The following is a 26,956-nucleotide window of genomic DNA, read 5'->3' on the forward strand; positions in this document are numbered from 1 at the left end:
AATATATTTGGAAATACCTTCCAGATTCCCTCCTGCATCTGCTGATAAATATGACAATGGTTATTATATAGAGTGAGTGAGACATAAAAACATAGTAAATGAAGTCCTCTTGTGTTGCCCATTTTTATCTGACGGTGTATCCGACCGCGCGCACACCACCTCTCTGCGCTCATGTGTGAAACAGCGTGACGTCAAACAGCAGTGAATCAAAACGCTCCGCATCCAGCGTGCGTTTCACCCGAGAACTGACCGCAAAGCTCAAAACAAATGTGCTTGTAAGGTAAGAATTAAAGCCCAAATTGATATATTATTCGCCTTAAATATTTAGAATATTTAGAAAAAAGAAAAAGAGAAAACTACTTGTCTATTTTTTTTTACTTGAATGTTTTATGTTTTTCTTATATTTATTGTGAGGTTTCATGTCACATATTGTTAAACACATTTTGTTTTAAAAGTGTTCGCTGACATTTTCTCTCTCTGCTGCAGGACCTTTCTCACTCGCTGTCGTGCAATTGGATTTGATAAAAATGGGACTATTTGATGCCCTACGAGATTTTAATTTATTGACGTGGCTGAGAGAAGAAAGACAGTCTCGGAGGCTCATTCTGTTTATCGTTTTTATAGCTTTGCTTTTGGACAACATGCTTTTAACGGTGGTCGGTAAGTGCTGCTGTTGCTCACACCTGTTACATGTGCAAGCAGATGATGCTGAGTTGGCTACACATCCTTCACATCAACCTCTTATAAACGGGTTATATAAACACTGCTCATATGAAATATGCTGCATTCTTATGACATCATATGCTATTCTATCACCTTTTTTTAATCTGCTGTAATATTTATGAATCATGGATCATACTATATAATTGACTTTCTCTTTAATATGAATTAGCCTACACATTTTGACATTGATATTAAACTAAACTATTAGCTTCAACGTTGAATAAATTCAAATGCCTTGTTAACTAAGAGTATGTCAATGCAAATAACTGGATGTAGGTTTTTTTTTCTTTGTTAAATACAGGGGAGATGAGAAAGAAACCACCAGCCACTCCTCCGAAATTATTAATTTAATTACAATTTAATTTAAACAACATGTAAACATTAAAGCTTTTTGTTTTCCCTCGTTAAAATAGGGCGGTTCTTTTAAAATAAAAGAAATTGCCATGGGTAAGAATGGGCCTTTCTGCATTTGTGTCAAACACTGATCCAGGCCATCAGGAAATAGCTAAATGTCTGCTGAATGCATTTATGAATGATTTATTCATAAATAATGTATAAAATAGCTGTTAAGTAGCCTACTAATTGAAATGAACGAGTCGGTTGCCCATTTGAGGATTGGGGTTACAGACACATTTCCACTGATCACTGTACAAATGATGGTGGGGGGTATAACAGTCACAACTGGTCTTAAACATCTTGATAAATCTTTGTTTTTGTTGTATTTTTTCCAATCAAATTGTTCCAGTCGGTGTTCGAGATGTTTTTAGCTGACTGTTTTTAGCTTCTATCTAATTCTGATTAAATGTAGAACAAAGTTTTCTTAGCTACCTTGCCTCATGTTTGTGTGTCAGTGCAGAGACTGAGTATAATAATTAAAACCATCTGTAAACGAAGATTTTATGTCAGTTTAAAAATCGTATGGTAATTATAACTTCACATATACCAACTTCTCTCCTCTCTATGACAGTGCCAATAATTCCCAGCTACCTGTACACAGTGGACGACGAGGCCTCCCAGGCAGCCCAGAATCACTCCATCTCCTCTCTTTCGCCATCCAGCACATTTCAGAGCATTGTGTCTTTGTACGATAACTCTACACGCTTGACTGGCTTCAGTCCCCAGATGAGCACGTCTGGCCCATTGATCCCGGCCCCTGTTCATAGCATAACCCCTCTTCAAAACCAGTCTGATTGCCCCAAAGCAGATAAGCAGCTTCTGGATGAGAATGTGAAAGTGGGTCTGTTGTTTGCCTCAAAAGCAACAGTACAACTCATCACTAACCCCTTCATAGGACCCCTCACCAACAGGTGGGTTAAGACAAATGTCAACCCTAATGCTAAGTCTAATGGCACAGACATTCAAAACAGGTTTAACTAAGTCTATCCTAAATATAGGATATATCTTTATGAAAAGGCACATTTTGTTCAGTCATGTGGTGTAACCATAAAAAAGCGTTTCATATAACATCATATTTGTAATAAATTGTTTACCTTAAAAAATCTTTGAAATCTTTTTGGAAATTAAGTTGTGTATACACTTATTTATTTAAGCTGCAAGGAAATTACTAACTTTATAATTGATGGTTCCACCACATGGCATGCACAAGTCATTAAATCAATATTTTTGTAGAAAATTCTATAAATATTTTTTTTTTTTTTAAATGCATAAAACCAAATTGGACACAAAAATTAAATTTCGACGAAATTGATTTGTGCTTTAATTTAAAAAAAAAAAAAATCTTCTCATATTTATCATCTCGGACAACCTTATTTGTCAATGTGGCCAACTTTTCACATTATTACTAACTGAAAAAGAGGATTCCTTGTCCACACTATGTTAACCTAAAACAAAATTATGAATATACAGCAGCAATTCTCTCAAAAGGAGCATGACAGTTGCTGCACATGGCAGAACTTTGTACTGTATGTGTGTTTGCAGTGAGTGTAAATGGACTGTAAGTAAGGTGAATATTGCACTGCAATTGTCCTTCTGCTTATGTGTGTTAAAAGTGATCAGCAGTAGTCAGATCTCTCATGCATGTATGGCTCCCTCTGCCACCACTCTCACATGTTCTGCTTTGGCCAGTCCAGTGTGAATCAGCACCACTAAACAGAGCCAGTAGAGCTTTGTTAACACCTGGCTTTATGCCATAATCAGTCAACAATATATTGCAGCAATTTGTATGACTGTACGTATGTCTCATTTATCTTGACATTAGGATTAATTGTTTAATAAATTAGACCAATGCATGCTCACAACAAAAAAGCTATTGGAACCATTATAGTATGCCATTAATATTGTATTTTATTGTAATTACAGTGAAATAACATCTGTTTATAATAGATGCCAGTACCGCAATATGCAGCATAGCATATTATTCTCTCTTGAAGCTAAGTATTTTTGAAAGTAATATTCTTGACATTGATACAAAGTGTTTAATCAGTTAGATCACAGCATGTGCAGCTCAAGCAAAAAACTAAACAAACCAAAATGTTTTTAATGTGGGATTGTAATTGTTACAGTGAAATAAGATCTGCTTGTACAACATGCCTTTACTGTAATATTACAGAATATAAAAAATGCTGGTGCCAAAGTTTTAGGTTTCATGTGAGAAAAGACATGAAATGAGTCAATATGTGTCTGTAATTGCAGAATAGGCTACCAGATCCCAATGTTTGCTGGTTTCTGCATCATGTTTGTTTCCACCATCAGTGAGTACATGAAACATAATTTTAATGTTTGCTTAACATTAAGCTCACTTAGATGCTCTGTAAATTCTGTTGTTATTTACACAACCTAATATTTTTCCAATCCCATATGACTTTTATATTATGTGGAACATAAATATGTGGCAGAATGTTAACCTCAGTCACCATTCATTTTCACTGCGTCCTTTCTATGCAATAGAAGTGAATGTTGACTGAGGTAAACATTCTGCCTAACATCTACTTTTCTTAAGAAAGAAAGCCATTACATTAGGGAGAGTAAATGATAAAAATGTTTACAACCAAAGGTTTTGGGTAAACAAATATATATATTTTTTACAATGAATAAATCAACCCAAATGCAACAAGTAATTTTTCAGGGTCAGATCATGTTGAAATAGCACCTTAAAGGAATAGTTCACCCAAAAATGAAAATTATCTCATCATTTACTCACCATTATGCCATCCCTAATGTGTATGACTTTTTTTCATCTGCTGAACTCAAATTAAGATTTTAAGAAATTTCTCAGCTCTTTTGGGTGCCAACATCTTGAAGCTCCAAAAATCCCATAATCACCATAAAAGTAATCCAAACAATTCCAGTGGTTAAATCAATGTCTTCAGAAGCGATATGATAGGTGTGGGTGAGAAACGGATCACTTTCACATTCTTCTTCTTGTGTTTTTGGGCAAGGAGAAGAATTTATAACCAAAAACAACTTAGATGTTGATCTGTTTCTCACCCATACTAATCATATAAATTCTGAAGATTTGGATTGAAGCACTGGAGTCCTATGGATTACGCCTATGATGCCTTTATGTGCGTTTTGAAGCATCATAATTATGGCACCCCTTCACTTGCATTGTATGGACCTACAGTTCTTCTAAAAATCTTCATTTGTGTTGCGCATAAGAAAGTCATACACATCTTGCATGGCATGTGGGTGAGTAAATAATGAAATTATTTTTATTTTTATGTGAACTATCCCTTTCAGGTAGCAACTGAATATAAAAAATTGTATAGTGTGTAAAGGATAGTGAAGCTGCCTTAATATTCAAAGTTTATGCAATAATTTTGGTGCAATGCATTATTTTATATTATACAATGATTATTCTAGTTACACATCTTGTGTACCATATTCCTATGATAAATGCATATACATTAACTCTTTCTCCTGTTTGTGTCTTACTCTTTTTGTGAAGTGTTTGCGTTTTCATCAAGCTACACGTTGCTGTTTTTGGCTAGATCTCTACAGGGGGTTGGCTCGTCTTGTTCTTCTGTGGCAGGTAATAAGCCTTATGCAATGTGCTACATTACAACTCAATAAAAAGCTGCAATGTAATGCTTTATACCGCCATTTGAAATGCCTACATTAAATGCACAGTTTGTAGACCTGAGTGCTCCGTATGCACAAGCCACTGTTAACTTTAATTATGCTCAGGTCCCTGTTCAAAATGGGCCCGATTCCATTCAAAGATGTAATGTAGAGCCAAGGCTGTATATGAATTGGACTCTTGGAACTCATGATTAGTGCTTTCATTGTAGCAATCAGGATTTATTGAGTTTACATTCAATATATTGCTAGAAATTAAGTCTGTCTCCTCTTTTTTGCAGGTTACGCAATATTTTGCCCTTTGTGGATGATCTCTAAGCTTCGCCCTATGTAACTGACTTTTTCTGTTTTTCATTATAAAGGTATGGGGATGCTGGCAAGCGTTTACACAGATGACGAAGAAAGAGGAAATGCTATAGGAATTGCCCTGGGAGGACTAGCCATGGGAGTTTTGGGTAAGTATTGTGTTGGGATTACAAGCCATTTTTTGGGAATTTTAGATAATTAGGCAAGCATCATTATTAATATTCATTATACTTTGGGTTAGAGATTTGAAGAAGCCCCTAAACCAAAGAATTAAACTTCGGCGCATAACTCATTCTGCACTGTATGTGCCATGAACTTGAATGATACAGTAACTCAAATTGTGTGACTTGTTGAAAAATGTGTGCTATAATATTGAAATCAATATTTAAAATATAATATTGTATACAATAAAATCTTTTAATTTGGGCCAGTAAGCAACCACCCACAACACCCTTAACTATGTAGTGGTGAATTTTAACCGCATTGCTTTTTCTTCTGAAAACGTAAAAGTCTAGTTTGATCTGTAGTATGTAGTTTGCTCTGGTCCATTGGATATCTTGAGCATCCTTACTCTGATACTCTTTGAAAGACATAATGAGACCAGAGAGAAATGCTAGGTTAGGGGGTTATGTATTAAGTGCCTTGGAGTTTAAGAAGGGAGTTAACTTTAAGTGCCCTGTTTAAAGCAGAGGAACATTTGTCAGAGAAAGTTCCATAAATGTGGGCTGAACCTGGCTCTTCCTGTTAATGGTGTCATGCCACTGAGTCACCCCTCCCAACAGTCTCCAAACAAACAAACAAACAAACAAACAAACTGTCACGTGTCTGTCTGACAGGACCGAGGCATTATTGTCCCGTTTGTCTCGTGTTTCATGTACGTTCTTTGTATAAACGCATGGATCTAGTTGTGCACTCTCCGGTGATGTCACGAACCTGTCAACTTGTCAGGTTGGGTTTTTGTATGTCAAGGACCATGGCATCATTGTTCTCTCTGCCTAGCTTGTCCTGTCTCGTGTACCTATTGGTTGCCCGCGTGTCGGAAAAAAAGCTTGCTGCGTTTTCTGCTGGTCATCCACAGAGGATACTTCGTCTTTGCCCGCGTGTTAGGAGTTAAGATCGCCAATCTATGTTGGGCGTTGTTCTGCACCTCACTAAGCTTCAACGGAAAATTCTACAAATCTATTCAACCCAGTGACTGCCTATATTTGCTGTTTATAAATCCTTTGAACTGTTCCTCTGTTCTTGGGTCTATTTGCCTCGCTATCGCTCGTTACAGAAAAATCCAGCCAAACTATGGACCCAGCGGAGGAATCCACTCTTCGAACTGCCCTCTCTCATCAGGGAGTCTTGCAGGGACGTCAGCAGGATCAAAACCGCTGCATCGAACTGGGCTTTGTAGATGATAGCTTTGCAGCTCGCTGAGCTCACCTCCTTTGTTCAGCAACCTGTTTTCCCCTTCCAACCCCATATTCAGGTGAGGCTGAATCCTGTAGCGCATTCCTTGCACAATGTTCCTTGTTCTTCGCATCACAGCCCTTATGCTTTCCCTTCGGAGAGAATGAAGCAGCTTACATCATCCTGCTTCTCACCAAGGGCCACTGATTGGGGAACCGTCATGTGGGACAATGAACGTCCTTGTTGCATGTTTTTACCATTCGCCATGGAGCTCTGCTGAGTGTTCGATCCAGCCTGGCTGCTGTGTGATGAACCGATCACCGCCGGAGGAGGAGGAGCCAGACGCCTGCTCCTCAGTCGCTGACAGCATCAATGGTCACGAGGGCCGGTTCTCTGCTGCTGCCAACGTCTATGGCCACGAAGGCTGTTCCCTTACTGCTGCCACCGCCCACAGCCACTGAAGTCATTCCCCTGCTACTGCCAGCACCAATGGTCACAGTGCCCATGACCTTGGAGGCTGTTGACCTATCCCTAGCAGCATCCACGGCCACTGGGATTGTTTGCCCTTCCCTGCCTGTGCTCACGACCACAGATATAATTTCCCTGTCTCTGCCAGTGCCCCTGACCATGGAGGTCGTTCTTCTGTCACTGTCTCTGCTCACGACCATGGAGGTTATTTCCCTCCCACTGCCAGTGCCCCCAGCCACAGAGGTTATTCCAAGTCACTGTCTGTGCTCATGGCCATGGAGGCTGTTTCCCCTTCCCTGTCTGTGCTCACGACTATGGGGGTTGTTTCCCTTTTACTACCAGTGCTCACAGCCAAGGAAGCTGTTCCCCAGTCACTACCTGTGCTCACAGCCATGGAGGCTGTTCCCCAGTCCATGTCGGTCTTCACAGACATGGAGGCTGTTCCCCTGTCATTGCTCACAGCTGAGGAAGCTGTTCCCCAATCACTCCCTGTGCTCACAGCCACGGAGGCTGCTCCCCTGTCACTGCCTGTCCTCACAGACATGGAGGATGTTCCCCTGTCACTGCCTGTCCTCACAGCTACACAGGCTGTTGCACAGTCCATGTCGGCCTTCACATCCATCGAGGCTGTTCTCCTGTCACTGCTCACAACAACAGAAGCTGTTTCCCTGTCACTACCTGTGCTCATGGCCATGGAGGACATTCATCAGCCTCTGTTGGTGCCCACGGCCACGGAGGTCGCTCCCCTTTTGCAGATACCCATGCTCACAACTGCGGAGGCCGTTCCCCTGTCGTGGCCACCATCCACAGCCACAGAGACCGTTCCCCAGCGGCGAGCAGTGCCCACACCTAAGCCATCCACGGCTCCACCCCCTGAGCTGCTCTCTCCTGAACCCTGTCCAGCAGCTGCTGCCCAGTTCACTGTCCCCTCTGCCCTGAGGCCACCAGACCCTGCCTAAGCCCTGAGGCCTCCTCCCAGGCCTCCGAACCACTCCTCTTTTCTTAAACTCCCTCCCTGGTTTCCCTCCCTTTCTGTTGTGTTTCCTGTTCTTTGTTTTTAATAGCATCATCATCCCCTGACTGTCTAGTGTTTCATGTACATTATTTGTGTGAGCCTGCGTGTCAGGTGTGGTTGCCTTCCAGTTTGCTGTGTGTCAGCTGGTAATCCACAGAAGATACTTCGTCTCTGACTGTGTGTTGGGAGTTAAGATCACTCATTTCTGTTGGGCATTGTTCTGCACCTCACTAAGCTTCAACAGACAATTCTACAAATCTATTCCTGACTTCACAACACAGTGACTGCCTATATTTGCTGTTAATATATTTGTTGAACTGTTCCTCTGCTCTTGGGTCTGTTTGCCTCACTATCGCTCATTTCACAAATGAAAAAACTTTGAAACAGTCACTTGACCTGACTGAAAATAAATTGCAGTTGCACCGTTATTTTAAACAATCAAGCTTACAGACTGCAAACAGTTTTTGATTATGTAAACAATTACAGTAAATCTGATACAACTACAAGCTTGTTTAAACCACATTATTTTAAACAAATTTACACACACTTAGCAGATTAAGTAAGCCAATTTGCACATACTGAATTTGTTTAGAGCCTGTGTTTACTTAAACCTATTGGCGATTCCTATTGTTTTCAAAGTAAATATACTACTGTATGTTTGTACATAGAGATTGCATATGTTGGTGATCCAAACATTTTGACTAAACACTAAAGTGTGTGTTTGTGTGTGTGTGTGTGTGTGTGTGTGTGTGTGTGTGTGTGTTTGTGTGTGTGTGTGTGTGTGTGTGTGTGTGTGTGTGTGTGTGTGTGTGATGCAGTTGGCCCTCCTTTTGGTAGTGTCATGTATGAGTTTGTCGGTAAGACGGCTCCTTTCCTTATCCTGGCAGTGCTCGCTGTGCTTGATGGAGGTGAGTGATTTAAGATCTGTTATATTAGCTCTTTAACATTTATTGTGTTATTACTGTTATTGTGACATAAATTCATCATTGTGGAATAATGCTAATAATAATAATAATAAAAACAACAAACATTTTAATTGAATTTCAGATGCTGAACAATTCTTTGCTTTTTTATCTGATTTCTCATTTTTATGAGCAGCTCTGCAGTTGTTTGTTCTTCAGCCTTCGAAGGTTGAGCCAGAAGTAAGTACATCACTCTCATTCCTGACTTGAAATAACCTGAGCAGGAGTCTGTTTTTCAGAAGTCTTGTTTTTTGGGGTTATAACTGATGTTTAGCATTGCGAAAACTCTGAAGCTAAAGTCAGCCTCTGCATTAGAAATGTTTTTTGTCAGCATTGACTTAGGCTGTTTAGGTGTATTTGTGTTTGAATACTTAGGTTGTATGACACAAATGTTATTTACAATCATATTTGGGTCTCCATAAGGTGTTTTTGCTATTGGAAGGAAAAGGTTTAAGCATTGTTCTTAAGGTATGCCAACATTAAGTTTTTAGATTAATTTCCTGATATTCTCAGATCTCCCACAATCCGCTCACTGACCACCTGATACATATTACACACAAAGATGACAAGCACTGGTTTAAATTGTAAATTCCAAACAGATTAGCTGGATTTTCACAACCCCTGGGAATAGGGCATACAGATGTTTCTATATTGTTTTATAGTAAGGGAATACTAAATATAACTGAATTGTTTATTTTACATGAACAGTCCAAAAGATTCGATTAATTTTAATTTATTTGGACGGTTTAGGTGAGTGTCTTTGATTTCTCTCTCAGCTCCTTTGCTATGCTTGCAATATAATATAAAAAACATTTTTTGGGTGGCTGGGTAGCTCAGCAAGTAAAGACGCTGACTACCACCCAAGTTTTAATCCAGGGTGTGCTGAGTGACTCCAGCCAGGTCTCCTAAGCGACCAAATTGGCCCAGTTGCTAGGGAGGGTAGAGTCACATGGGGTGACCTCCTCATAGTCACTATAATGTGGTGCGCTCTAGGTGGGATGCATGGTTAGTTGTGCATGGATGCTGCAGAGAATAGCGTGAAGCCTCCAAATGCACTATGTGTCCGAGGTAACGTGCTCAACAAGCCACATGATAAGATGCGTGGGTTGACAGTCTCAGACATGGAGGCAACTAAGATTTGTCCTCCACCACCCGAGTCACTATGCCATCATGAGGACTTGGAGCACACTGGGCATTCCAAATTGTGGAGAAAAAGGGGAGAAAATAAAAATATATATATATATATCACAAATTTAGCCTTTTGTGACATGACAGTACTACTCACTGGAAAATGTCACTCCATACTGGAAAAGCTACACTATTGTGAAAATAGCTCAGCTACTGTCATGGTATTGAACAAATTTAGTTAATTGTAACGTATTCATAGGGTGGGCAAGGAGGAGGCAGGAACCGGCTGAGCAGTCAAGGTAAACATTTTAATGACACAAAGGAACGTAAACATAACATAAAACACACAGACAGCGTGGCCATGGACGTCTCTCTCTTTCTCTCGAACTGGCATCCCCGGCTCCTCTTTAGCCCTCTCCCTGATTCAGCGCTGGGTGGCCTGGCCACGTACCCTCCTTCTCGTCACATTAAGTCAGTAGTACAGTTTTTCATTTAGTTACACACTAACACTGTTTTTTTTTTTTTTGTTTTGTCATTCCTCCAGAAGATGATGTTTACAAGGTACCAGCTTGATACAAAGAGCAATCAAATTTTTCCAGTTTAGTGGCATGAAATCTTTTAAATATATTCAGAGATTGGTTTGAAGTAGTGAACAAGTCAATTAGAGTCTAATCTTGCCTTTTCTCAGTTTTTATGTTTACATTGCTGGTTTTATTAGTTTTGAGGTTTACAGCCTAAATAGCAACATTTTACTTCAATGCGCTTGAAATTGCATTGCACCTCTTTGACTAGTGTTCCTCTAGTGGAAAAAAAACTCCCGGTTTTCACAATCCCAGTACCGTTAAAACTCGATGTGTATTTGGGACTGAAATTTTGTGTTATATGCATTGCAGTATATGTTTGTGCAGATGTGTGTGTAGATGGAAGTGGGTGTATAAGGAATAGTGTGTATGTGTGCTCTGGTTTGCGTCACAGTAAAGGGAAATGTAGGACTGGGTAGCTGATCCAATCACAGCGTGTCTGACTTTGATCAATGGGGCTGATGGGTATCAGTTACTACGGAGACCACAGGGCCTCCAACGAACAGTGTGTATGTTAGTGTGGCTACTTTTGTTTGAGAGGAGGTTCTGTAGCTTTGAATTTGTATTATCTTGCATGAGAAGTGAATTAAATAATTTAACCCAATATTGTCCAATAATAAAAAGCATTTAAAAAGAAACCAATTCTTTGGATTGCTCCTGACTTGCACAACACACGCACTCAACCTACAAACACACTCCTCCCTTAACCCAATGAGGGGCTACTGTTTCTACTCATCTCGTCACTGCAGCCGGTGCCGGGTTTGCCAGTCATTGCTTGCTGAAAGCCCTTTTCTGTTGTTAATCTCATTGACTGTTTTCCTCTGCGTTTGGGTCCCTTTGTCTCCCTCACCCTCTTGACAGTAATATGATTAAGAAAATCTCTGACATTATTAATTATGTTACTGTGACAGGGCGGAGGGCGGGGCCGGGTTGTGATTCCGCACACCCAGCACCTAATCAGGATAATCAAGCCTCAGAGAGGGATAAGGGCCGAGACTGCAGTGGGACAGAGAGATTTACAGACAGCTGTCCGACACCTGTGTGTGTTTGTCTTTTTGGTTCAGTTTATTATTAAAATATGATTTATGTTTATACCATTAATCCCTTTACAGATACATGCAAAAAAATTTTTACAGATCTGATCAACATTGCTTAAAAGGTTAGTTTCTTCTGTCATTAAACAGTACTGACCAGAATGTAATGAACCCATTATTTCAAATCAATAATGCCTGGACATCAAATAGTAGTTTTGATGCTCAGACAGATGAAGTACCCTGCAGCCAGAAGCCTCATGAGTGTCAATATCCAACAGTACTATTGACAAGGATAGCTGTGAGTGACAAAATCTAATTGTTCTTCAATGAGATCATTCCCAGCATTAATGAACGCTGCTAGGGTAGCAACATTGTGGTGATAATGACAGGGGGTTTTGAGTGGAATAACATATCCACAGAGAAGTAGTATGTGAATTAAGTGGAATAAAGAGCAGCTGCGCTAATATAATGAAGAGGGGTAATTGTGAGCTGTCGCCTAGTGACCACTGAGTGGCATCAAAAATAATCCTGTGAAAATGTGTAACTATAACTAACAGGCTTTTATTTTATTTTAACTAAACAGTCATACATAAAAGTATCATTTCTACACCGGCATCACAAAAAAAAAACATAAAACTTTGTTGATCCAATTTTGTTGTGTCAGCCTAGTCAGGATGCTCACACAAACAGAGCAAGGTTTTGAGTGCCACAGTCCCACAGTGTTTACACTTTTCAAGGGAATCAGCCTATGAATGGCTTAATTATAGTTGTCTCTGGATGTTAAGATATTAAGAAAATATCACCAAAACAGTTATTTCTAAGATAGCATAACTCATAAAATAAACTCTCAATTTTCTCTGTCATCCCCCTCTCTTAAAAACGATCTGCTTTATTATACTAGCAATGCCACAATTCCCATATCAATATAGAGAGTTAACATTGGTACCTTCTTGTCACACACTCGTCTGTGATCTTCTGTTCAAAGATGGCTTAGATGGGAACTGCTGAGGTTTCCCAAATGACTGCATGTCTGACTCATGCACCCTGACACACAACCCTTTATAAAAACACACCTGACCCAAGGCTGCCATTGAAAGTTCAATGAGATGGAAGGGAACCTGTGTTCTGTGCAGTGGGAAGCTCAATGTTTTTTTCAATGTGTCATTATTGTGTTCAAGGCAGGGTCAGAAATGAATGGGTGATTGGTGCAAAAATGCCACCGAAAGTGACAAAAATACCCTTGAAATTCAATATGCGTGGGCAAAAATGCCCCCCAAATTTGTAACATCTGATACATTTTTCATATTCTACTCTAGGTATTGTCATGCAAATTGTTGCATAAAACACAAGATATAATTATTCAGATGGATAATATATGTTAGTAAATTGATCAAATGGAAGTATTTGGCATTACTTTTTTATGATTAGAAAGCATATGCACTGATAAAGGTACAAATGCCACTGAAAATCAAATCCAAGGTACAAATAAAGTCTCTCAATGGAAAAGTTATTAATTTCAGTATATTGTAAAACCTGGAACAATTTTTACTATTTTGATTAGCTTTATATATGTATTATTATAATTTTTTTCATTTTTGTTTTTTTCCATTTTTCACAGAGCCAGAAAGGAACTCCACTAATGACTCTCATGAGAGATCCATACATCCTCATTGCAGCAGGTCAGACCAGTAACCACACACACATATACACACACACACACACACACACACACACACACACACACACACACACACACACACACACACACACACACACACACACACACACACACACAAAACAATTCTTAAGAGTTTTCCCTTAAAAATAAAGTGTGAACTTAAGGTGCACTTTTTTATTTTTTGTTAATGCTGCACTGGCTGATATGGCAGTGGTCCTGGATCCTGGACACCTTACACAAATGTTTTCAGTTACTAATGCCATTACAGAAATTAGGTATTCTTTGAGCAAAAGTGTCCAACACTTACCAAGATAAAGTGTTTAGCATATGATCTCAACTTGTCAACCCCCATGAGGTGACCGCAGCTTTTATTAGGCTACTGATATGACTTTTCATTTCATGTGAAAGAACATAATTCTAAACATATTTTTTTAAAGTAGTTTTATTGAGAGAACGTATGAGTGCACCTTAAGAATGGATTCTGATCTATGTGTTTTGATAATATGTTAAACACAGATTTTTTTTTAATTGAATATTTGATTGCAGGTGTGACACTGTTGAATGTGTATGCTTTAGTATGACATATTAAACAGGGATGTATTTTTGTAAGATAAGAATGAGAAAATGTCAAGTGTGTACTGTATATGTGAGAACGAGAGAGAGAGAGAGAGAGAGAGAGAGAGAGAGAGAGAGAGAATCTCCTCCTCTCACATTACAGTGGCCTGAGAGCAGGGGCAGGATGATGCTGTTTATTATATCTGAGAAAGTGAAAGAAAATAAGAATGGGGAATGTGGGTGTGTACAATAAGAGAGAATTCTTCAGAAGATGAATCCACTTACTCTCCCTCATTTTCTTTTTTAGGTTCCATTTGTTTTGCTAACATGGCCATTGCAATGCTGGAGCCAGCTCTGCCCATCTGGATGATGGAGACAATGTGCCCCAGGAAATGGCAGCTAGGTGGGAGAATATCTTTATTGTTTTTATGCACACACAGTTCTACAATTGCAGTATTTCCACTCACTCTGTTTATAAAATGGTTCATAATTTAGGATGGATTATTGATCTGTTTTGATTTGAGAGAGAAATAGATAAGTAAAAAAATAATGTATCTCTCATTAGCAGGACACAATAGTGTAAATGTAAACACATGTACGGAAAAAAGACAAATTTAAATCTGAATTTTGTGGCTTTCAGTCAGTGTCTTTTAGCTTTGAAGCCATCTATATGCTTGTTTACTCCTAACTTTAAAGCAGATATACACACTTAAATGTATAGTCTTTCTCTTCTGGAAAAACACGACCAAAAATATTGATTACTCATCTTGCACTACACAGACTTTTTTTTTTATCAAATGCTCTCTAGATTGAGAATGCCTGATTAGTAAGTAGTATGTTAGTAAGTATCATGGTTCATGGCTGTGATAGAAACCAATGACTATTGGCTATTAAAAAAGGGACAAGCCCTGTCCAGCCCAATGTTTCAATAGGAAATACGTCAACAAAGAAAATAAAACTGCACTCTTTAAGTGATTTAAAGTCTTTAAAGGAACATTCTGGGTTTAAATCAAGTTAAGCTCAATCAACAGCATTTGTGGCATAATGTTGATTACCACGAAAAATAAATTTGACTTGAATACATTTTTTTTTCTTTTAAAAAAGCAAACATCAAGTGTGTACTTACAGTGATATACTTACAATGGATGTAAATGGGGCACATTTTTGGAGTGTTTAAAGGCAGAAATATTAAACTTATAATTTTATAAATGCACTTGCATTAATTCTTTGGTTAAATCTTGTGTACATTCCTGGGCAAAAAAATAAATAAAAATGGACCAAGCCCGAAAGACATTAAGCTTTTAATGGTCTTAACCACAAACCACTGGCCAGGAAGTGTGTCTGCAAGTTTTCCCACAAGGGTTAAAAGTGTAAATAAATTATAGGGAAAAACTATCCCATACTAAGTTACTTTATCTATTTGTTCAATTCTTGCTCATTTCCTGACCAATGGTTTGTTGTGGAGACCATTAAAAACTTAATGTTTTGCCATTTTGGGCTTTGCCTATTTTTATTTATTTTTATTTATTTTTTGCCTATAGGAGTATATTATTTAAGTTGTAAAGTTTTTTTCAATCATCGTTTTTGTGGTTAAATTACCAGGGTTACAGGATTTGTGGTGTTACCTCATCAAGACAACACAATTCCAAAATTGGATATAATTTACACAGAAAATGTTAGTAAACAATTTAGTCATATTTAAATCATGTTAGCACGCATAGTGTTTTTTGTCTTGTGACTATACTTTTGAAACAGTTTAATGTTTACAGATTGGTCCCATTCACTTTTCATTGTGCCTCACTGTAACCCAGAAGTCCAATAGTTATTATTATTTTTATTTTGTATTTTTTTGGTGGTTATCAACATTATGCCACAAATGCTGTCGATTAAGCTTAAAGGAATAGTTCACCCAAAAATGAAAATTCTCCCTTTTCTCCCTTCTCTCTTTTTTCTTCTGCTGAACACAAAGATTTTTAGAAGAATATCTCAGCTCTGTTGGTCCTTACAATGCAAGTGAATGGTGACCAGAACTCTGAAGGTCCAAAAGCACATAAAGGCAGCATTAAAGAGATCCAGTGGTTAAATCCATATCTTCAAAAGTGATATTATAGGTGTGGGTGGAAAAAAAAGATCATTATATAAGTCCTTTTTTACTATCAATCTCCACTTTCACATTCTTCTTTTGTTTTTTTTGGTTTGCATTCTTCATGCATATCGCCACCTACTGGGCAGGGAGGAGAATTTATAGTAAAAGGACTTAATTATTTATCTGTTTCTCAAGTACACCTATCATATCACTTTTAAATATGTGGATATAACCACTGCAGTTTTAAGGATTACTTTTATGCTGTCTTTATGGGATTTCTTGAGGTTTAAAATGTTGGTACACATTCACTTGCATTGTGAGGACCAACAGAGCTGAAATATTCTTTGAAAACTCTTCGTTTGTGTTCAGCAGAATAAAGAAAATCTGGGTGAGTAAATGATGGGAAATTTTTCATTTTTGGGTGAAATATCCTTTTAACTTGCATTGAACCCAGAATATTCAGAAATTCTTTGAAATCTCTTCAGCTCTTGAGTAAAAGTTTATCTACTAGTTATTATCTAAAAAGTCTGTTGGATAACAATTAACCCTTACTGTATTGTACAAGAATTTGTGTAAAGAATTCATGAAGCTATGAGAGCACAGCATTAGTCATGTTCACCATACAGATCAGATTTTCTCACTGTCGATTGGGTTTCTCCAAGGTTTTTCCTGCCGTTTCGGAAGCTTAGATAATAAAAAGAGAGAGAGTAAAGGCAGAACAAGAGGCAGGGGAGTGAGAGCTGGCAAGGGATTTTCTGCGGTCTGGCAGGATATTGAGGTGTCATTGGCAGGCAATGGAAAAGCAAGTGAGCTAATGGAAGAAGAGAAGGAGCGAGAGAATGAGAAAAGCTGCTTCATAACAGTGTCTGTGAGACAAAAAGACTATCAAACTGATAGTTATCTGAGCTCTCTCTCTCTCTCTCTCTCTCTCTCTCTCTCTCTCTCTCTCTCTCTCTCTCTCTCTCTCCCTCTTTCCTCTTTCCTTTTAGGGGTTGCATTTGTACCTGCCAGTGTCTCATATCTTATAGGGACCAACATCTTTGCCATTCTGGCTAACAAAATGGGGAGGTAGGAGAGGGAAATTAAGTTTTTTTCCCTCCTTCTTTTTTCTTATCTTCCTCTGCTCTACTATCGGCTTCCTCTGCTTTGTAACAGGTCTAAATTAGATTCTGTTGCCAGGTTTTGTTTTTTATTTTAATTACAGATCAACGAGTAGCTCTCAGCATGTTGTGATGCTAACTGTTGTGCTTGTTTTTGTTTTTGCTTATAATAAACCACAAGCACTTAAATGAGTCATGCGCTTGTTTCCCATTATCAGAATGTGTCATATATGTTTGTCTGTTTTTACGTCACATGACATTCTCTTAAAAATGCCTGGAGATGTCTCTAAGAAAAGAAAGAAAAATGTCTGGCAACATTAACATTTTCATTGGAAAACTCAACAAGGGCCTGCAGATTTCCACTTTGACATTTTAATATACTTAATGCGTCACTATCTGGACTGGTTCTTTTTCTGTGTCCTGAGTGGCCCGGGTTTGTTACTCAATGTCTTAAACCTTAAAGGGATAGTTAAAATTCTGTCATCATTTTCTCACCCTCGTGTTGCTCCAAACCCACATGACTTCCTTTCTTCTGTGGAGCACAAAAGAAGATGTTTGGCAGAACGATAGCCTCATTCGCCATTCACTTTTATTGTGTGAAAAAACATCCGGTTATTCGTGACTGATGCTAACATTTTGACTAACATCTCCTGTTGTGTTTCACAGAAGAAAGTCATGTGGACTTTAAACAACATGAGATTCACAAATGATGACCATGGGCAACTCTAGGGTGTTTTTATCATCTTCTAGGAATGTCATAAGTATCAGTAATTTGGTACCAAGTCAATACTCAACTATAAATATATTTGTAATATTAAGTAATATATATAATTATATAATTACCGGTAATGATACCGGTCTTTCTAAAATTTTGGTTATACCAAATACAGTCTTGTGACTGCTTTCCACCACTCCTGTGTATTTGCCTGCATATAAAAAGAGCACTTGCGATTGACTCAAAATGTTAATGGCCTGTCTTGGTGAGACACTAGAAACTGTGATGATTTGAAAACAAATAGTAATATGCAGATGTGCTTGAGGAATTTGCTTAATTTCAGGCACAAGCATTTTTTGCTTAACTCTTCTATTAAGACATAGTAGTGTGAACCTTGCAATCTTTGACAAATCCAGAAATATTTTTTTTCTCATAAGCACTTATATTAGACTATCTACAGCCTGTTAACTTTATTTACTAGCTAATCAAGAATCAAACATATAAAAATGCCAATTGTTAACACAATATGCACTGTACTACGGAAAGCCAAAAGGTGTTTTTTAATCACGTTTTAAAGCACATGATGCTAAAGGAATATTTCACCCAAAAATAAAATTCTCTCATCATTTACTCATTTAGTTTGTGTGAACTGTTCCTTTAAAATAACTTCTGTTCTCTGTGCGTATCTGAGGCTGAGACAAAAGTTAGTAAGACTTTATTTTTTAGTTCCAGTAATATATAAAATTCACACATTTAAACTTTTATTATACAGTAAGTGTATTATAACCTGTTATTTCATTATAGGATGGCCCCATAGTATGTATCTACAGAGATTTGAGCTAAGCCCCCAATATCTACTGACCCTAGAACTGCCCTTGATGATGACAGAATTCAATTTTTTGGGTAAACTATCCCTTTAAGAACTTCTGGTTCAGAATAACAGGGTTTCAGGGATAACTCTTTTTGTTGGCTCTGTCTTTAGCATTTTTTATGTCTGTTTTCTCCCTTTCTTTCTGTGTAGATGGCTGTGCTCACTTATAGGGATGCTGCTGGTTGGCGTCAGCATTCTTTTTGTAAGTTTGAGATTAAATCATTCCAAAACTGCCTTTCTCTTTAAAACAACAACAACAACAAGAGCAACACCAACAACAACACTGGTTAAGCACTCATTCCATATGAATGGATTTTTAGCACCAAGTGAATAAAAGCCCAAGACTGTAATGTTTAGTCCCTCTAATGTGCCAAAGAACTAACTGGAGGATGTAAACACATAGCTCACAGACGAGACCTAATTTCTTTGTTCCCATTAGCTCTGTTAAGGGCTTGAAAAAAAGAGCTCTGACTCTTTTTACCCTGGAAATATCAGATTAGACTGGAAAACCAGTTCGGAAGAGAATCAAGTACACACTTGAAGTTTTGCCTATGGAAAAAACTTCAGTGTAGAAAAGTGAAAATAGCACTAGTGCTGGACAGTTAAATTAGCAGAATTTTTCTCATATGTTTATAAGATAAGTTCATAAAATGAATGTGCTGTAACAAACCTTGTAATTAAAATGATAATAGGCAGCAGCTCTCTTTATTTAGCTCTGCTCATTGTCCCACAGGTGCCTTTTGCAAAAGATATATACGGACTCATTGTGCCAAACTTTGGAGTTGGATTTGCAATTGGTAAGTCTGACCTCAATACAAAGTATTACTTTTTTTTTACTCTATTTCTTAATTTCTAAAAATCTTAATGCACCATGTTGATTTACCCTAAATATTACTATATAATAATATCTGAAATACCATATTTCAGAAATGTATAATTAATAATTTGTGGTCTGTAGGTATGGTGGACTCTTCGATGATGCCGATCATGGGCTATCTAGTAGATCTGAGACACGTGTCTGTATACGGCAGTGTGTATGCCATTGCTGATGTTGCCTTCTGCATGGGCTTTGCTTTAGGTAAGCAACAAGAAAGAGAAATAAAATTATATCTAATTCTGTTCAATCCATTATGAATGTTTTAATTTAATTTCCCCTTGGGACTTTTTAACATATCGAAATTGGCTAAATTCATTTATAAAGATGCTCAGTTAATGCATGTCTGTCGTGTAGGTCCATCAGCAGGTGGAGCGATCGCTCGGAGCATCGGCTTCCCTTGGCTCATGACCATCATTGGTGTGGTGGACATCCTGTTCGCTCCTCTCTGTTTCTTCCTGCGCAATCCTCCCGCCAATGAGGAAAAGATGGTTAGACCCCACCATTCATTATCGACCAAATGATTCAACATGCATCACACATTACATTCATGCTGTGACATCACAGCCAAACTACTCACTCACATTCACAAATTCTGAGGCAGTGTTGAAGCTGAAATGCATATGCATCTTAAAAGAATAGTTCACCCAAAAATGAAAATTCTCTCATCATTTACACACCATTATGCCATCCCAGATGTGTATGACTTTCTGTCTCCTGCTGAACTCAAATGAAGATTTTTAGAAGAATTTCTCAGCTCTTTTAGTCCATACAATGCAAGGTAAAGGGTGCCAACATTTTTAAGCTCCACAAATCACATAAGTCAACATAAAAGTAATCCATATGACTCCAGTGGCTAGATCAATGTCTTCAGAAGTGATATGATTGGTGTGGGTGAGAAACAGATCAATATTTAAGCCCTTTCTTCTTTTTGTCTCCTCCCTGCTCAGTCAATCTCCACTTTAACTTTCACTTTCACATTCTTCTTCTAGTGTTTTTGGTGATTCACATTCTTCATGCATATCACCACCACCTACTGACAGGGAGAAGAATTTCTAGCGAAAAACAAAAAAAGACATTTTGTTTCTGAAAATATGGTTAAAACACTTGAGTCATATGCATTCATTTTATGATGCGTTAGGAAGTGTCAACATTTTTGCACAGATTCACTTGTATTGTATGGACCTACAGAGCTGAAATATTTTTATAAAAATCATAATATGTGTTCAGCAGAAGAAATAAAGTCAAACACATCTGGGATAGCATGAGTATGAGTAAATGATGAGAGCATTTTCATTTTTGGGTGAACTATCCCTTTAAGACATGGAAGAATGTTAAACTAAGTTAAACTAAGATTGAAAACAATATATAGCATTTATAATAGATTTAGGTTTATATAGTATATACACTCACCTAAAGGATTATTAGGAACACCATACTAATACTGTGTTTGACCCCCTTTCGCCTTCAGAACTGCCTTAATTCTACGTGGCATTGATTCAACAAGGTGCTGAAAGCATTCTTTAGAAATGTTGGCCCATATTGATAGGATAGCATCTTGCAGTTGATGGAGATTTGTGGGATGCACATCCAGGGCACGAAGCTCCCGTTCCACCACATCCCAAAGATGCTCTATTGGGTTGAGATCTGGTGACTGTGGGGGCCATTTTAGTACAGTGAACTCATTTTCATGTTCAAGAAACCAATTTGAAATGATTCGAGCTTTGTGATATGGTGCATTATCCTGCTGGAAGTAGCCATCAGAGGATGGGTACATGGTGGCCATAAAGGGATGGACATGGTCAGAAACAATGCTCAGGTAGGCCGTGACATTTAAACGATGCCCAATTGGCACTAAGGGGCCTAAAGTGTGCCAAGAAAACATCCCCCACACCATTACACCACCACCACCACCAGCCTGCGCAGTGGTAACAAGGCATGATGGATCCATGTTCTCATTCTGTTTACGCCAAATTCTGACTCTACCATCTGAATGTCTCAACAGAAATCGAGACTCATCAGACCAGGCAACATTTTTCCAGTATTCAACTGTCCAATTTTGGTGAGCTCTTGCAAATTGTAGCCTCTTTTTCCTATTTGTAGTGGAGATGAGTGGTACCCGGTGGGGTCTTCTGCTGTTGTAGCCCATCCGCCTCAAGGTTGTGCGTGTTGTGGCTTCACAAATGCTTTGCTGCATACCTCGGTTGTAACGAGTGGTTATTTCAGGCAAAGTTGCTCTTCTATCAGCTTGAATCAGTCGGCCCATTCTCCTCTAACCTCTAGCATCAACAAGGCATTTTCAGCCCACAGGACTGCCGCATACTGGATGTTTTTCCCTTTTCACACCATTCTTTGTAAACCCTAGAAATGGTTGTGCGTGAAAATCCCAGTAACTGAGCAGATTGTGAAATACTCAGACCGGCCCGTCTGGCACCAACAACCATGCCACGCTCGAAATTGCTTAAATCACCTTTCTTTCCCATTCTGACATTCAGTTTGGAGTTCAGGAGATTGTCTTGACCAGGACCACACCCCTAAATGCATTGAAGCAACTGCCATGTGATTGGTTGATTAGATAATTGCATTAATGAGAAATTGAACAGGTGTTCCTAATAATCCTTTAGGTGAGTGTATATGTTTGGTTTATATTCTCTATAAGGAGAAACTGTTTCAATGTGAGTGAAAGCTGAAAAAACATCAATGAAAACCTCCAGCTCAAGACTTGTTTTTTCTTTGATATGATTTATTTGTGATTTCATGACTCATTTCCTTATTCTCTTTATTATTATCATTATTATTATTACAATAACAATCATATTGTTCACTCCACCTGGCATTCAAACATGCTTTCCTTTTGATTTCATCTCTAACTTCAAACCACTGACAAGGTAGCATTTGACTGAAATAGAAAATTATGTTACAGAATAGATAGAAATAAAAACTGCGCAGGATGCCCTCAAGCCGAGATCAAAGAGTGATGCTGATCGAATCAGACTTGTGCGTTTGTCCTTAACTGTTGCTTCATCAAAGCCAAGCATCACAGGCTTTCTTTCTCAAGAGGGGCACTACACTGCTCCTGATGAGTACTTGCATGCACACACACACACACACACACAACAAACATTACCTGTGTGTGCTTACGTGTTCTTCATGAAAGCCTCATTCAATTACAGTGAAATTAACCCACCATCTGTCTCACTGTTTCTTATGTCTTTCTCAGGCCATTTTGATGGACTCTAACTGTTCGATGAGGACACGTTCCTACTCCACCCAGGGCTCCAGCTACCAAATGGGTGACGATCTGTATCTAGAGAGTCCTGAATAGGCCTCATCAGTGTCCTTGGCCATGTATGTCACCCAAAGTATCTATTTTATTGTAGGAAAGAGCAAAACGACAGACTTTAAAGAAAACCATAATGCTGATTTGTGAGAATGTCCCATGCTGTCCTGTGGTCGTGATGGTCATGTTCTATTGAAACAAACCAAAGTTGTTCTCCTGGCTGTTTGTTCTCAGTTTGGGAGAGGTGAAATATGTAACCAACAGCCTTATCAATACAGATAACTCTTGCATGTGATTCAAAAGCAGGGAGAGAGAGGATAAAAGGGAAAACATATACTTTTATCCAGTATAACAATGTTTATATTTACTAATCAAAAGTCATTTCTAGGTGCACGTGTCTGAAAAATGGGCAGTTGATAAGGTAAAATATGGAGGATTCGGATATGACTTGGTTTCATTTAAATATGACTTCTGACAGACATGTATTGGATATTTATTGTTTGTTTGTGGTGGTAGGAAAAAGTGTGGTCTTCATATCATATCTGTTGGTCCTGTTGAAGTCTTTTCATATGTGAAAATGTCATTTAAGGTGCATTTGCCTCAGCTAGATGGATTATAACTCCCCTTGAAATGGGCCTTAAAATGTTTACATCCTTATCATAATCAGGTGAAAATTTACTGTCAATTTTTACATAGAATAAATAAGAACAGCTGAAGAACATTTTAGGTGAATTTCTTAAGAGATATTTACACTGATGATTTGCTTTGTGGCTTTTATTTCAGTTCTGGCTTTTGAGCAGACAAACAGGACCTGCAGGACCTAAGCTTAATACATAAAAAAATATCAGCATAATGTTTTTTTGAGTGTGAAAAAGCTAATGGTCTATACATTAGATAATCAAGCAAGTGAGTGTCATGTGTCAACAAGTCCTACTGTCTTTGGAAATCTGTTCTATATGTGTGACTTGTGTGGTGTCAACTGAACATGATGTACCGTACTAACAACAATGAGAGACACCTATATTTCGATTTTACATGGTGATATAAACTTTTAGTTTTGTTATATGAAGTAAATTATTACTGTATAGCATCCAGATACCTTAGGTACTTAAAATGACATTTTGCTTTTAAAGTGTATATAGTATATATATATATCTATATTTTAGTAAGTCGTTTGAATGTGCTGGAATGCTAATATCTTTTATTATTTGTACAGGATGCCTCAATATTGCTCTTTCCCATTGTCATTTTAATTTCCTTTTCTTTTTTCCCCTCTGTTGTTTTGGGTTTGGCAAATGTGTTATCATGAACTGGCTGTGAAATGAAATGGCCTTAAGGAATACTGTATTGCAGGTTCAATACAAGTTAAGCTCAATCAACAGCATTTGTGGCATAATGTTGGTTGCGACAAAAACTTTTTTTTTTGACTTGTCCAAAATGTGAGATTACAGTGCGGCACTTACAATGGAAGTGGACGGGGCCAATTTATTGTGGGTTTAAGGCAGAAATTTCAAGCTTATTATTTTATAAAAGCACTTATATTAATTCTTCTGTTAAAACCTGTGTATTATTTTAGCTGTAAACATTGTTTTAGGGTTTGCAAAGTTGTAAAATAGGTTAAGACTTTACACATAAAAGGTTAGAAAGCAATTTTATCACACTAAAATCATGTTAGCTTGCATATTGTTTATGTCTTGTGGTTATACTTTTAATGTTTACAGATTAACCCATTCACTTCCATTGTACATGCCTCACTGTAACCTTGATTTTTATTAAAAATGTTTTTGTAGTTATCAACATTGTCACAAGTGCAGTCAATTAAGCTCAACTTGTACTGAACCTTGAATTTTCCTTTTAATTGAGCTCCTAAAATGGTCATAAAACCCTAAATGCTTAAAGCCATATAAAATGACTAGGGTTTTATGAAGACTATAAATATTTTTTTTCATCTAAGTATTTCTTTATTTTCCAAGGGACATGGTCATCAGAGGTCTGTGCAGGCCATGGTGTGGTTTCCTTAGCCATCTTTTTTTTAAATTTTTGTACAGATACATCATATGCCTTAAAATCAGATACAACTGCTGCAAACATTATTTAATGGCAAGTGTTAGGTATGTACTGTATGTACACTGGTTTTGACCCAATAATAATACTGTTATTGTTCTCTTATTGCCCACAGGTTAATGAAATCATTGATTTGATAGCATATTTTCCTCTGGAGCTAGAATCAGTTTAATGCAACAAATGTGACCTGAATTAGCCTTTGAGAAAAATCATGTGAGCTCAGCTTTAGGTATCTGGACAACTGAGCTTGTTTGTGTTAGATATGAGAGATGGGCCCTTACACTCATTCCTCTGTCATTAGAACTATAATTATGGACAGACCAACTGTGCATGAGGCAGCAAACTGCACATGTTGTTTTCCACTATTATCTGAAACAATTCCACAGGTTTAAATGTAAACACAAGCATAAAAACCTGTTCTAGTTAGCCCAACACAACTGAACCAACTAGTCAAGGTATACAACTACACACAGGTGTTACAGTGGATAGTTGGATGCCAATTTCTAAGCTTAATCAGATTGGTAAATGTGTCACCAATATTTGCTAGGTTACGGTGTTGCAGCAGTTTCCTTTAAACTTCATTGTTGTTTCTTAAACTGTTTGCCCATTAAGAGTTAAGAGTATTATGTAAATAATTTAAATTAGTTTTAACCAAAAACAGATGTGTATTTGTCAGTGTCAGTGTGCGCCTTCAGACTGGTATGTCTTTTGTTTGTGCTTTAACTATATCAACTTAAAAACTGCAGTAATGGGTTGAGTTTTTTATCCACTATTTGGTTAGGTGATCAGTTTAAGAACTGCAAGGGAACTACTGTCTGTGACCAGAACGGAAAATAAATGTTTAATAAGACTAAATGTTCGTGGTGCCAGAATGATCTTAATCATTATGTGAACAAAGCAGGGTCTGTATTATTGATCATTTCATTTTGGATCATAACATGATGGCATGAAAAGAGAACCAGCTAGAATGACAATTCAAGACTATTTTATCCAATGACAACTCCTCATAATGCTTTATACTCCAATCAAGCACTAATATGTTCTATTGATTTTGAAAGGTGCATTGGGGCTTTTCTTTCCTGAATCAGTCCAAGGCTTAAGAGCGTTATTTCCCCTTATGTATTCTTCAGTCTTGCAATCTTGTTAATGGGTCCACTAATATAAAGCCGCCTGCTCCCAATAATCCTACCTTGTTGCAGCATTTTAAACATGTAGCAAGTTTATGATAATCCTGCAATACACACACACACACACACACACACGCACACGTTGTGTTTCCATGTTTTATGGGGACTTTCCATAGATATAATGGATTTTATACTGTACAAACTTTATATTCTATCCCCTAAACCTAACCCTACCCCTAAACCTAACCCTCACAGAAAACTTTTTGCATTTTTAGATTTTCAAAAAACATAATTTAGTATGATTTATAAGCTGTTTTCCTCATGGGGACCGACAAAATGTCCCCACAAGGTCAAAAATTTAGGGTTTTACTATCCTTATGGGGACATTTGGTCCCCACAAAGTGATAAATACACGCTCACACACACACACACGCACGCACGCACGCACGCACGCGCGCGCAGAGTGACTATTGATACATCAGAGTTTAACAAAGAAAATGGTATCAAGCATGTAATCATAAGGTGTAGGTGTGTTTAAAAAGTGTTAAGATGCATAAGAAAAAAAAAATCACAGGTGAACATTTTTTTTTTTATTATTTCTAATAATTTATCAAGTGCATAAGCAAATATGATATGTCAGTACGTAAATGTCGCAGCATGTTTAAAAGCTGTGCACTTCTTCAGTAGATGCCCTCAACCATAATTAAAACCCACTAACAAACAAAATCATATTTACATGAAGCAAATACAACAAAGATGAACCCACATGTTGAGCACTATTTAAGAGTTCAGGGAGAAAGGACCGGTTTAAGTGAACTACGTTACTAGGCTATTTACAATAGCACTTTAAAACATGATACAGCTTCCCATAACAACAGCTTTCCCAGAAATGCATAACCACAGTTTGCCAAGGCGTATAAGATGTTTTATATTTTGTTCTATTTGTTTGTTTTTCC

The 26,956-nt window shown here is 37.8% G+C and overlaps 1 protein-coding gene across 1 annotated transcript; it reads left to right on the plus strand.

The window, feature by feature from the left end:
- The first annotated feature begins 208 nt into the window (after positions 1-208).
- slc18a2 (solute carrier family 18 member 2) lies at positions 209-25,717 on the plus strand. The gene is made up of 16 exons (XM_052153963.1): positions 209-280; positions 487-660; positions 1,691-2,030; positions 3,376-3,434; positions 4,631-4,714; positions 5,124-5,216; positions 8,764-8,853; positions 9,044-9,087; positions 13,269-13,329; positions 14,191-14,286; positions 16,959-17,037; positions 18,806-18,857; positions 19,389-19,452; positions 19,614-19,733; positions 19,887-20,020; positions 22,750-25,717. Exons 2-16 carry the CDS (start codon positions 528-530, stop codon positions 22,852-22,854), a joined length of 1,554 nt encoding a protein of 517 aa, XP_052009923.1. The 5' UTR covers positions 209-280; positions 487-527; the 3' UTR covers positions 22,855-25,717.
- The last annotated feature ends 1,239 nt before the right edge of the window (positions 25,718-26,956 follow it).

The sequence above is a fragment of the Xyrauchen texanus genome, chromosome 22, assembly GCF_025860055.1.
Source record: "Xyrauchen texanus isolate HMW12.3.18 chromosome 22, RBS_HiC_50CHRs, whole genome shotgun sequence".
In the NCBI taxonomy this organism is placed as follows: Eukaryota; Metazoa; Chordata; class Actinopteri; order Cypriniformes; family Catostomidae; genus Xyrauchen; species Xyrauchen texanus.